This window comes from Rhynchophorus ferrugineus, unplaced genomic scaffold (assembly GCF_030347505.1).
Source record: "Rhynchophorus ferrugineus isolate W39M unplaced genomic scaffold, kcgeb_rfMv2 rfM5, whole genome shotgun sequence".
Lineage (NCBI taxonomy): Eukaryota > Metazoa > Arthropoda > Insecta > Coleoptera > Curculionidae > Rhynchophorus > Rhynchophorus ferrugineus.
The window spans coordinates 10,103,258-10,116,790 of record NW_027472584.1 but is presented as its reverse complement, the minus strand read 5'-3'; the positions used below and the strand labels follow the sequence as shown (position 1 = coordinate 10,116,790).

Below are 13,533 nucleotides of genomic sequence, written 5' to 3'. Positions count from 1 at the left end.
GGAATTTCATTTTGTTTTTCTATAACGAATTCTTTGGATGCGTCGTCGTTATTTAAATTTAAATCGTTATCCATAAAAGATCTGGTATACATCGATCTTGTTGTTAAAGCGGTTTTGACTCATCATATATCTTTTACAAGGCTTATGCACTATAAGTTTGGTTGGTTGCTCAATAAATTTGCGGAAATTAATTGGAATAGTTGAAAAAATACCTTATTTTTCAGCAGAATTTTCATCAGTTTCAATAACTTTTTTCCATCGATCCTTAAGTCAAATGGAGCTAAATCTCGCTAATATTCACTGATTTTAATGATTTTTTTTAACCCTGTAAGCAGATACAAACCGTGTCATGACTTTTTGCATTCAACTTATCCAAAATTTTACAATAATATTTTGTTTATTGTTTTACAAACGAATGTTTGTTATTACAAGTTACAAGTATTCTCTATACCTACCGTGAAATCGATATAGCTTTCTTTACGTCAGTATATAGATTCGTAGACGGCCCTGATAATGGCAAGTACGGGGTAGTACAAACATTTGCCCTGGTGCCATCATAAAGATGAGATCCCGTAGATCCTACGATCCTATCCGGAATCAAATTTAACAATAGTAAAAAAACACTTATTAAGTGTTATTTTATAAATAATTATTTATTTTATAACTATTTATTTATTTATTTTTATAACAGATCAATTGAAAAGTCCCCGGTCTATCATAGTAAAACACATTTTTTTGGTAAAATTAGTTTTCAAAATAGGCCTCAGTTTCGGCGATCACCTCTTCATTCGACGAAAATTTCTTCCCAACGAGCATTCTTTTGAGATCTGAGAACAGGAAATAGTCGCTGGGGGCCAGATCTGGAAAATACGATGGATAGATCGATTTTTACCATCATTTTCACTGACTTGTGACACGTTGCATTGTTTTGGTGAAGCGGCCCTTTCATTTTGTTCAAATGCGGCCATTTTTCGGCGATTTCGTCCTTCAAACGGTCCAATATCGCAATGTAATAGTCGCTGTTCATGGTCCTTCCTTTTCAAGGTAGTCAATGAAAATTATTCCATGCGCATCCCAAAATACAGGTAATTGTAGGTATATTGATGCTGTGACTGGATCTTCATGGGATGCTAGGATTGCTGTGTCGTCTGCGTATGTTGTTACAATAATTATTTCTGTGGTGGGCAGATCGGTCGTATTAACAAGATATAGTACTGGACCTAGTACACTACCTAAGGCAAAAAATAAAATCATTTTTACATCGAGTTATAGCCAATGTTAGAAAATGACATTTTAATTATTTGACTATATGGAGAAAGAAATCACTGACGTCAAAAGAGCACTTAAAAAATATTCATAATGCCAAAGTTATACAATATATTTAGTGGGACAAGAAGAAACTATTACCGCATGATTATAAAGCATTGCCAAAATGAAGAAAACGCTCAACCACATACTGCTAAATTAGTCGAAGAAATATTTGTTATTTCTTAGAATTATTTAGTATTTTCCTTAATAAATTCAACTATTAAATAAATATTTAAAACAATATATTTAAGTCAGTGGTTTTAAAAAAGTCATCTTGATGATATATATAAAAACTATTTTATTTCGATGATTTAAATCTAATTACCTGAATAAATTGTCATAAATTTATTTTTTGTGCAAGAACATTTTAAACGTATTAAGTACCAGTTACTAAATTATTTATAATAGTTTCATTAATCGAAATAAAGACCGTTAGAATCAACCTAATTTTGTTAGCAGGAAAAGGGACTTATTATCCTAATATGAAATCGGTTAATCATTGTTGTGGAGAATAATTAGTCTCTATTTGTAGAATAACGGTATGTTCTGACGCCATTTTTTTTCACTCAAATTTAGTCGATTTATTTCCCACCTAAAAAAAACAATCTGTATATTATTTCGAGGTCGATATACGATTTCATTAATTACCAGAAATATTTTCTATTAAATATTAATAATTTTATTTATAACTGACGTGTATTTTATGTTATGTTAACCGAAGCGAAGACATTTATAATGGATCTTCTCACATAATTCGATCATCATTATCAAATATTTAAGGGCATGAAATTTTAAACCGGCGATTTGAGATTAGTACTGCCGTATATCCGAACGTTGAAAGTCAGAAGTAAATAAATGATTCAGCAATAACAATATTTCATGTTCTATTTATAATCACGGTTCGTATGTAGAGAAACCGAAGAAGATTGAAGAAGAGTTTATCAATACTGTAATTGAAAATAACTACAAGTAATGAACGAGCTAAGAAAGCAAGTAACTTAAGACAATCGCGAAGTTTATATGTCCACTGTTAAGTTACAAATTGTTGGAAGTTGTGTTCTTATCGGCGTTGGGGTATACAAGTGTCTTTTATATTCACGACCAAAGTATTTCGCAGAGCTTTACTAAATGCAAGAAAATGATATCGATCTTACATACCATTTCTATTAATCAAATACTTACCAATTGATAATTACTTTGCATTAACGAAAGTATCCTTTTATTTAAAGTGTTAAAGCCGGTATAAAAATAAAAGGAATGCTGGGAAAGAACTCGAGAAGATACTATTTTATTTCCACTTTTAATTGTCACCCCTCATACATCAGTATACGATAAGATGAATTAAATTGGTGAATACCTCTAAAATACGTTTTCCTGGCTTATTTTATACGAGTAATACCAAGAAAGCATGTCTTTTATATATAGTGATTGTGCTATAACAGTGTTATCATCATGTATTATAAAGTGTATACATTTTTACTTTTATTTATCATCACACATCTTTTATACTATAAGATGCGCTAAATTGGCGAGCTCTACAAATATACATTTCTGGCATTATTTTCACTAAATTATACGAAATATTATAATCATATCAATTTTAATGTTTTCTATGTCGGAATTATTTCATGCCAATGATGGTCATCTTAAAATGTTGATCTATATGTGTTGTTTATATTTGCAATATCATGGTTGTTTTAATTTCTAGAGGTCATATGAATTCTTTTACTACTGACATCATCTATAGGTCATCTATAAGTTATTATATTTGTTAACTATACTATATAAAGACTAAATGTTTAGTAACTCGAGTTATATTGTATTTAATTGATATATTTGCAATTAATGCATATTGTATTGTCTTTCATAGTATTATTTATTGCTAGCTATTTTTTTTCCTTTTTCCTGACAGCATTTGAAATCTTTATATAGAAAACGACACGTGTTTTGAAGCTGTTGAAGAAATGGCTCATTTTCGAGTACATATTCTACAGGCCATGGAGGAGGCCCTTGGCTTATAAAATCTATTAGGTACTCTTTTTCAATCATATTCACAATATTTCTCCACTGACATCTATTATGTTGACATCAACATCTGCAATTACCACATATGTCTCTTGTTGGATCTTTCAACAAGAGACTTTTTGTAAGCATAAATTGGGTACATTTTTGTCAAGGTCACGGCTAGGACGACAGAGCTAGAACGTTAAAAATCAGTCGAATGAAACTAGTGCATCCAAAAATAGTAACTAAAAGTAAACGACTGAAACAGTCGATAGTAAATAGTAACAAAATCAGTCGGACCTAAAATAGCTACTGAGAACAGTCACTGGTAAAAAGTAGTGAAATCAGTCGAACCAAAAATAGCGACTGAAACAGTCGATAGTAGAAAGTAGTCGTTTTCAGTCGGTAGTTCCCAACGATTGTTTAAAGTAAAGATCTGAGCCATAATTGAAAGGGACTATGTCTGATAAATATGACGGCATTTTCTTTTCTTTATTTTTCTTATTTTCATTTCAATTAATCTCTTATGATTACTTCTATTAGTTTAAATATCGTCTTCCTTACATTCAAAATTGTTCTCATACCCTACTTTCAACAAATTATTTCGGAAACGAGAAGAAAGATTAAACGAGATATTAAGAAATCTTAATTATACTTCGACAAAACAAAAAAACGAGAAATAATTCCGCCATCAATTGTAAATCCTCCAAAATTAATTTTCAGTCATAGTACAAATATATTTACCATTCGAATATTTATACAATTATATTTTTATGGTTATAGTATTCCATTTGATATATTCCTGACTATATTTACGAAGAGGGTCATCTAAAATTGGAGTTTTTAGTAAGACATACCGGCCTACTAAAGGAATTAAGTGTGGTGCACAAGTTCAAGTGGCTGTTAATGAGATACCTGAAGAATATATCAACGGTTTAATTGAAAGGATGTGACAACGCTTTTATGAGCATATTGACTTAAGAGGGTATATACACTACCCACTATCGACATTTTTATAACCTCAAAAATTTGACGCAGTAATGCATTTATTATTTGTTTACTGATACCCATGTACTTAAAACAGAGATCAGTTTGACATTTTCATATATATTATTATACCTGAGGAGATATTTTCAAGTAGAAAAAAATCCACTTAAAAACAAAAGCTCGCTGCTCAATTTAGTTTAAGATAACGTTAAAATCAGTAAATTCTTTGAAGCTTTTAAACCCGGCCTTTTCGTAAAACTAAAATTTGATTAGCAGCTAGTATTGTAACGAGTAACAGACAACTCGAAACCGTAAAATTAAGGAAACAATACGAAAAAAAAAATAGAAAGAAGTTCGGTATTGTTTCATAATTACGATTATTTACTAAACTGCTGGAAGTTTATTTTTTACGTAGGAATATTCTAAAGGTTTTCTTCACTAGAGGCCTGGTTATTTATAACAGTTTCATTAATCGAAATAAAGACCATTAAAATCAACGTAAATTTGTTAGCAGGAAAGGAGCTTATTTATTAGACCGGTATGAAATCGGCTGATCGTAGCTATAGAGAATAATTAGTCTCTATTTGTAGTATAACGGTATATTCCGACGCCATTTTTTTCAATTTGAATTAGTCGATTTATTTGCCACATTAAAAAGGTCCATTCAGTAATGATTTGGCTTCGAAATAAATTTCAGTTCTCGTTCTAAAACCGTTATTGTTTAGAAATACTTTACTTTAGTATAAATGGTTATTATTAACCATTCAATTGAAATAAAAATATGTCCAAATATATGTTCATATTCAATCTATTTAAACGTAATAATTTTATAGAAAATATATAAAAAAAAAATTAAATAATTTTATTAATATTTTTGATGTATAGAAATGAATTAAACTATTTACTCAAGTCTCATTACATTTTTAATTTTCTTGTTTCTTCTGTACCTGGTCAGTATATAATTTTACGTTTGTTTATAGCACCAGTATAATATGAAATATGTTGATCATTGCTATAAAGAATAATTACTCTCCATTTTTAGAATAACGGTATAATCTGACGCCATTTTTTTCAATTTGCATTAGTCGATTTATTTGCCACACTAAAAAGGTCCATTCAGTAATAATTTGGCTTCGAAATAAATTTCAGTTCTCGTTCTAAAAACGTTATTGTTTAGAAATACTTTACTTTAGTATAAATGGTTATTATTAACCATTCAATTGAAATAAAAATATGTCCAAATATATGTTCATACTCAATCTATTTAAACATAATAATTTTTTAGAAAATATATAAAAAAAATTCTACGCATTTAAATAATTGTATTAATATTTTTGATGTATAGAAATGAATTAAACTATTTACTCAAGTCTCATTACATTTTTAATTTTCTGATTTCTTCTGTACCTGGTCAGTATATAATTTTACGTTTGTTTATAATACCAGTATAATATGAAATATGTTGATCATTGCTATAAAGAATAATTACTCTCCATTTTTAGAATAACGATATAATCTGACGCCATTTTTTTCAATTTGCATTAGTCGATTTATTTGCCACACTAAAAAGGTCCATTCAGTAGTAATTTGGCTTCGAAATAAATTTGAATTCTCGTTCTAAAAACTTTATTGTTTAAAAATACTTTAGTTTATAATAAATTATTATTATTAAATATTTAATTATTGAACTAACTATATTTGTAAATATTTATTTATATTTATATATAATAATTTCATAAAAAGTGATGAAGTATTTTCTAAATTTTAAATTAATGTATTGTTTCTGATGTATAAAGATGAGTAAAACTATTTATTCAAGTCTCATTACATTTTTAACTAATCTGTTTTCTTCTTCTATACTGAGCATTATATAATTTTATGTTTGTTTATAACAATGACTAGCAATGTTTATTTTCTGGCGATATTTTTTCAATTCGAATTAATCGATTTATTTACTAGATTTAAAAGGACGATTCAGTAGTAATCGAGGTCCAAATAATTTCGAGCTTTTGTTCTACAAAATTTATTATATGAAAATATTTAAGTTTAAAAGAAATAATTATTTTTTTCTATTTAATTGAACTTACAATGTTTCTAAAAATATGTTTATATTCAATATATTTATATGTAATAATTTCATGGAAATAAGGTTTTTTTAACACGTTTTAATAATTTTATTATTTAAATATACTACTGTATTTTATATCAATACTTAAGTTTAGCCATGGTAGGCAGATGATATTTTTTATTATATTTTTAAATATCGATTTTCTAGTCTGTGTCTGCTGTCTATCAATCGTTCAATTATATTTAAGTAAGCTACTTTTGCTGTATCTAACCGTTACATTGATATTTCAGCTAGGAGTCGATTTTTATTTTTTCATATTATTTGTGTTTTCTATCAACAGTTTCATAATTTTCAAGGAAAATTAATATTATGGAAACGTATATAAAATCGAGCAATAAATATTATAGATTATTTGAATTTGGTTGAAAAACATTTATATTGAATTTTATCGAAAACGTGATGTTTACACTTTCACTCCTTAAATCAGCACACAAAATAACGACCATTTGACTAATTTGATCACCTTGCTTTTCTAGCCATAAAGGAAACACAATTGTTCTCGTTCGCTCATAAATACTCATTTCAGTAAAATTATAATAAGACGTTAAGTTGTGTAGAGGCGAAATTTTTTATTAGTACCTAGTAAAAAGGCAATAAAATCGCAACTATAAATAATGGGAATTGTGTATAGAGTGAACAGAATAAATCTCGACCAAAAGTTAAGACGTTTTCTTAAATTACGCTCTTTATGCCGCAACATAAAAGTCATTATACGTGTAGAAGTTCTTTTTTTATGTCTCAAATATAAATCACTTTAATATTTAGTTCTAACGTTCTTAAAAAACAGCAATTTCTTATGTTGTATGCATGATATGTTTCTCTGGGGCAAACTTGGAAAAATATATTTTCACCTGTCTTTTTTATTATTGTTATTAGGTCGCAAATAGTCAATTTTTCTTTTAAATTAAGTTTATATTCGCTACTTTACAAAAGATGTGTCCTGTAAAGATAATAATTATTCTATTATCTTTAAATATAATTAAAAAAAATAAAAAACATAATTATTAGTTTTTGTTTATTTCTGTTTTAATATATTGTTATTATGAAATTGGTCCTGGGCTATAAAATATGGAATAATATATATAACAGGTCGTTATAGATGTACTGATTCTAAAGTATAATTTTCTCTAAAAAAATTATTATAACATATTATATTTCTGTTGTCTCAAGTTTTATTTATCTTTTCTATTATATTCTATTATTATTAATATATTTCTTATTGATGTGAACTCACCTCTATTAATATATTTTCTGTAAATAATTTTAAAAATTTAAGTTTGAATAATATCAATCGTATTTTTATTATTGTTATTAATTTGTATTTTAATAATAAATTAATTGTATTTTAATAACAAACGTGATTGTTTAGAGATAAAAGTAACATTTTATAATTATCTTTGATGCTTGTTGATACTAAATTATTTAATTTTTCGTTTTGTGAACTATATAATTCAATGTTTAAATAGCATTGTTTATTTTCTACATTAAAAAACTATTTTTAGTTTATGACACCTTGCTAATAACAATATTTTGTATGTGTAAGTGGAATAAGAAATAATTTATAATCTGCCAAATGATTATAAATTATTATAACATAAACAAATTATTGGTTTTTCTTATCTTCAGAATAAAAATAATTAGTTATTTTATCTAGTATATCTTAAACCAACTTCTTCAGTTTGTTTTTAAAAATATTTCTTTATGGTGATTTCACCAGTACAGTTTTAAAATATTTAAAAGTGTTATTAAAAGCGTTATTGGTACTTACAAACGTGTTACAGACCTATACTAACTAATGCATAAATTATAGAAGTTGAGGATATTAAATATTAAGTAATACAGTAGATAAAACTCATTTCAGCCCTAACTTATTTCAGGATATAATCTTGTGTAAATACACAATTTAAAATTTTTAATTAGATATTGATTATTTCCATTTTAAACGACCATTGCTCCTTTATTACACCTTAACAATAACAGTAAACACGTCTGAATATAATTTGATATCATACGATAGTTATTTATAAATGAATTGTATAGTATTTAATACTGTTTTTCTGTAATATTACGAAGTAATTATATCATTATTGAGTTCTGTTTACTAACATTAAGTTATATAGTAGCTGGATGATTTTTCATTTTGAACAACTGATGTTCTCCAGTAAAATGTAGAGCTAATTTTATTGTAATGGACGGTAACATCATCATAGTAAATATGGTCCAATAAAAAAAATTATTCAAATAATTCAAGCGTTCCTATAAAATTTCAAATAAAATAATAAATTATAGAAGCATCTAACCACAATGGTTATACTAAAATTAAGCAGAAGGTAAAAACATTCAACAAGAATGACAAAACATCCAGACTTTTTAATTACAACCACAAATCCTATCTATATATTATTCATGTTAGTGTTTATATATAGTTTTATATATATACTGAAGCGAGACATTTATCAAAAAATATATATATTTTCTTTCCTCTAATGATTGTTTTAAAATAAGGTAATATTGTCCTTGTGATTTATTTTCAAGATGTATGTATTATTTCTACGACTGATAAACTTCCTGAAATTGAAACAATTTTCTTTAAGAGAAGGGAGTGTATTTACAACTAACCACCTTCAGAGATGATTAAAATATCGTTTTTATATGAGTATACTTTGATTTATTTCATATTCGTTATATTGATGGGTTGGCGACCGTTTTGTAAAAATGGGCGTTGTTTTTACGTTCTTTATCTATGTCAGAGACCCCAATGCGAAGCTCGAGAAATGGTTCGATTTAATCAAATGGCAAGAATTTCCAACAATTCTCCGTCATTATGTTCCGAACTGACCAATTCACCAGAAACTGAAGTTATCAATGGACATTTCTTGACGATTCTCGAACTTGGAACATAACTTTTCTTTTAGCGTTTTTTTTCCTCCTCTCTTCTGAAATATCTATTATTCTTCAGGTAACAAAAGAAAAAGGGCGAAATTATTATAAAAATTGACGTTTTTGGGCTGTGTCAAACGAGCATTAATATCGAAAAAAGCCCCAAATGTGACATTTTAACTTTCACAAAGTAAATAATAGAGACGAAAGAGGAATTATTGAATTATTTCTTCAACATTATACGGGCGAAACTTCAGCGTCAAACATTTGACATAATAATTTCATTTTAGTTGAAGCTAAAAAAGTTTTGGCCTCATCATTTCCTTTATTCCCGTATGGAAAAATCGAGTTTTGTCTTTTAGCTTCTGCGTATCATAAAATCTAACTTCAGCGTTATTGACGATGACAACTATGTACGTTTCGCGTTCAATCTGAAGAGAATTGTATCTAAAATTTGTATGGGGAAATTCGACAGGGAAATTTCAAACTTCTAAATGATGCCCTAGATGTCCCGAAAAGCTGACAACGAAAGGATACGTATTCAAAATTGATTGATAAATATTATTAGAAATAACAAACCCGTGGAAAATAATATTAATTTGAAATAAATGTAATATTCTTCGGAAACATTTTTATACTTTATTTGTTCAACTGTTCAGCAAATCTTCGACGAGTTTTCGGAATATTTAAGCATGTATTAAATGCTGCACACAAGTCGTTCGTTAGTTTTCTAACCGGACTGATTATAAACTTTTCTTCTTGAATCTCGAACTTGATTCATAAGTTTTAATCAAATTTCAAACTTTCCGACCGAAAAAGAACAATAACAATGGATTTTTTAATCAAACTTAAGAAATTGACCGAATTTAAATTTATGAAAACATACATTAAAATCCACAATGAAAATTAAAAGAATTAAAAAATCAGTTTCAATTTAGTTTCCCTGCATTTTAAGAAAGTATCAGATATTAATGTAAAATAAAAGATATACCATGTATATATGTTTCTGACCTTAAAAAAAGCTAAGTTAAGGTCTTAAAATATAAGGAATAGTATTCCAATTAAAATATTTCAAATTCTTGTATATTGATACACAAGAAACCCTAATAATGCAAATACATCAAGTCATCAAACCCCAGAACGATTTCTTAGAATATCCAGTGCCGAATCAGTCTCGTTATATAACACCTTCTTCCTGAAGAAAAGGCCAAAGGAATGTGCGTTGTCGTTGTCCCATCTGGACAACTTACTATTGCAGATAAATTATTTTAATTATTATTTGAGAATATCGCTTATACTTTCGTCCGCCAGTTTCCTTTTGATAATATTAAGAATTGTACTGTTTTTACCCAAAGTTCATGGTATACACTATATGGAATAGTTTCTCTAATTCCAATATTCTGAGAAATTAAAATGCGTCTCAAAATTTCAGTAGAGTATGTTAATTTACAGACTTCACCGCCTTTAGTGTGGTCAATAGTCTTAAACTCTGAACCTCGATGCTTGTACCAGGAATTTGCGGAATGGTGATGTTTTTCAAAGGATGAATGCCTCCTCATTGCAACAACCCATGGCTAGAAGCTATGAGTACCTTGAATACATCTTTTGTGACCTTGTAGCTTCAACAACTACGATACTTTTTCCGGAACTCCAGTTAAATACACCAAAGACTGCTTCGAGTAACTGCGGAATATTTCCAATCCAACCTTACCTTAATTGAATAATTTCAAAAGAAAACAACCTTATGATCTCTCCGAAATCCTACCGACTGCATCAGTTATAAATTGTGTAGGATTTTAAAACGAAAACTTTTATTTTACTTTATAACAATTTTATTTCCAATTATATTTTATTCAAAATTACTTCTATATAATACAGGCGAATTAATTTTTAGGATTATTTTTGCAAGTGTTGTTTGCGATGTATAGGGTGGCAATTTCCGCTAAGTGGCAATAATAATAATCATTCTTCTGACGTGTATTTATCCATAATAAAATTTGGGTGTCTACACAACACAAAATGACAGCGGGACTTTTGCCCCACCCTATATTTTCATTTAAATAAAATAATTAGACCTTAAAATTATTTCGCATTGTGAATTTAACCTATTATGTGACTAGAAATGTCAATATATATTATTTAGTATTTGACAACAAATAATTACATATTTTTTTAAACGTTTGGCAATTTAAACATATTAAAAACATACTATGAAATATTAGCATCTTGTGTACTAATTATAGTGTATCAAAATAATCAGTAATGTAATGGGGCATGTTTATAACTAGCATTTGCACTAAATAATATAAATTATATATGTAAACACGTCATATTTTTATAGATCCATCAAAATATATTATTACATTACCTGAATATTAATGTTTTGACTAAATATTTTACTTCCAGTGATTTATTCACTTATTTAAAATTATATATATATATATATATATATATATATATATATATATATATATATATATATATATAATATTTAAAATGAAGATCATGTAATCCTACACTAATATTATAGAAATTTCCCATTGCTATTGTTATGTCTAAGCTTATCTGTCTTGCTTCCTGTTGGGGAAAAATACTGTTAAAAAGATGAAAATTTATAAAGAAAGTATTTTAAATTTTCAGATGTTCATTAAAAACAAATTGTACAGTGGAAATAAATGATGAAGTTTTCGGGGATCCTTGTCCTGATACACCAAAATATATAGAAGTGCATTATCAGTGCAAAAATGGTAATATATTTTCAAATGTCCATTGACAAAAACACTGGACTATATGTTTGTATTTAACATACTATATTGTCAGAAACGAGGAAGTATTAGTTTGAATGTAACGGCACTTTATTGATAAAATAAGTATATCTTGGCTATATGCCAAACTATCGCGAATTGGACTCGTTTATGCGACTAGTCAAGCTAATTCCTACATGGGTTCCCAAATATGTGTTCGAATTTCACTATTATTAATATAAGTTAAAAAGTACAGTGAAATAGTAATTACGTAGGTCAACTCCTTTCATATATCAGGAAATACCGTCATTAAAAAATTGATTGCCTTACTAAATAATGATTTGTTATTTTAAATTTGCCACATCCTGTATGGATATTCCGAGAAAGATATATCACGAAAAAAATCATGGTGCGTGTTGAAAATTATACTTCAGGCACCAAGGTACCTTAGAGTACCTTAGTTTGTGTGTTTTCATCTCTACTTTGGTTTATAACTAACATGATCTCCATGAAAATTGACTGAAGGTAAGTTTTCTATATAAAAGATGGTTAGCAATTAAGAAAGTATTTTAGATACTGCAACCAATCTGAAATAATAAATTAAATACAAACAGTAATTATCTTATTGTGACATCGAAAAATTTTTACAGTTGCTTTTTAAGCAATCTGTTGATTTATTCACTTAGGATTGTTTACTTGTATAGTTCCAAGTCTTAGTATATTGACTATACTTTATTTGATACAAATAGTGACAAAGATTATGTTTGTAGTTAGTTTGGAGCATTCTATCATTCGTCATATCAACCAAATTGAAAATTTTCTAGCATGAAAAACACATAGAGGTTGAAAAAGGTGATAAATAATGACAAGTTGGCACCACAGAGGCGCTAACAATACTGAATATTTGTTCGTTTTCTAAACTAAATGAAAGCTTAAAATTGAAAGCTGCTATTGGTGTCACAGGACTTCTTTGGGTATATTCGTCACTAAATATCACCGCTGTTGGCGATCTGCCAACAGCTGTGTAGTAGCTGTACTGGCCTAGACAATGTTTGTCTCTTATTATTCAGATCGTTTTCAATATTAAAGATCCATGTCTTTTTCGGAGCCATTTGCATCTCTCTATTTGTTCCTCAACTGTGCACTTATTATAGCATCTTAAACGAATAAGTTTTTAAAATGGTCTCAAGAGGGGGCCGTGTAGAATTTGCCTTAAGCATCGCATTTGAAAGACCTCAAGCTTACAAATGTCAGATTGTATTACTATCCAAGTTTCGAAGCCATACCGAAGGATTGACAGCATGAGTATTAGAATGAGGCGGATTTTAGTCTTAATGGTAAAGTTCTTTTCTTCCACACGCACCGTCTTCGAGAAACAAAAGCTCCTGCAGCTTGGCCGATTTGGCTTATTACCTCAGCGATAGATGGCACTTTCTTCGCTTGTATTACTCATACCAAGTGTTTGAACTCGTGCACGTGATC

The 13,533-nt window shown here is 28.3% G+C and overlaps 1 protein-coding gene across 19 annotated transcripts in view; it reads left to right on the top strand.

Annotated features, from left to right (window-relative positions):
* Positions 1–13,533, top strand: part of Cirl (Calcium-independent receptor for alpha-latrotoxin) — a 608,365-nt gene that overhangs the window by 575,439 nt on the left and 19,393 nt on the right. For 3 of the 19 annotated variants that reach the window (XR_013005934.1, XM_076405287.1, XM_076405289.1), the window contains exon 5: positions 11,948–12,054. The exons of the other annotated variants lie outside the window; for them this stretch is intronic. Coding sequence is in view for 2 of the 3 variants with exons in the window: in XM_076405287.1 (XP_076261402.1) it covers positions 11,948–12,054 (107 nt within the window). In the remaining variant the exon portion in view is untranslated. The remainder of the gene's footprint in view (positions 1–11,947; positions 12,055–13,533) is intronic. 19 annotated transcript variants of the gene reach the window in all.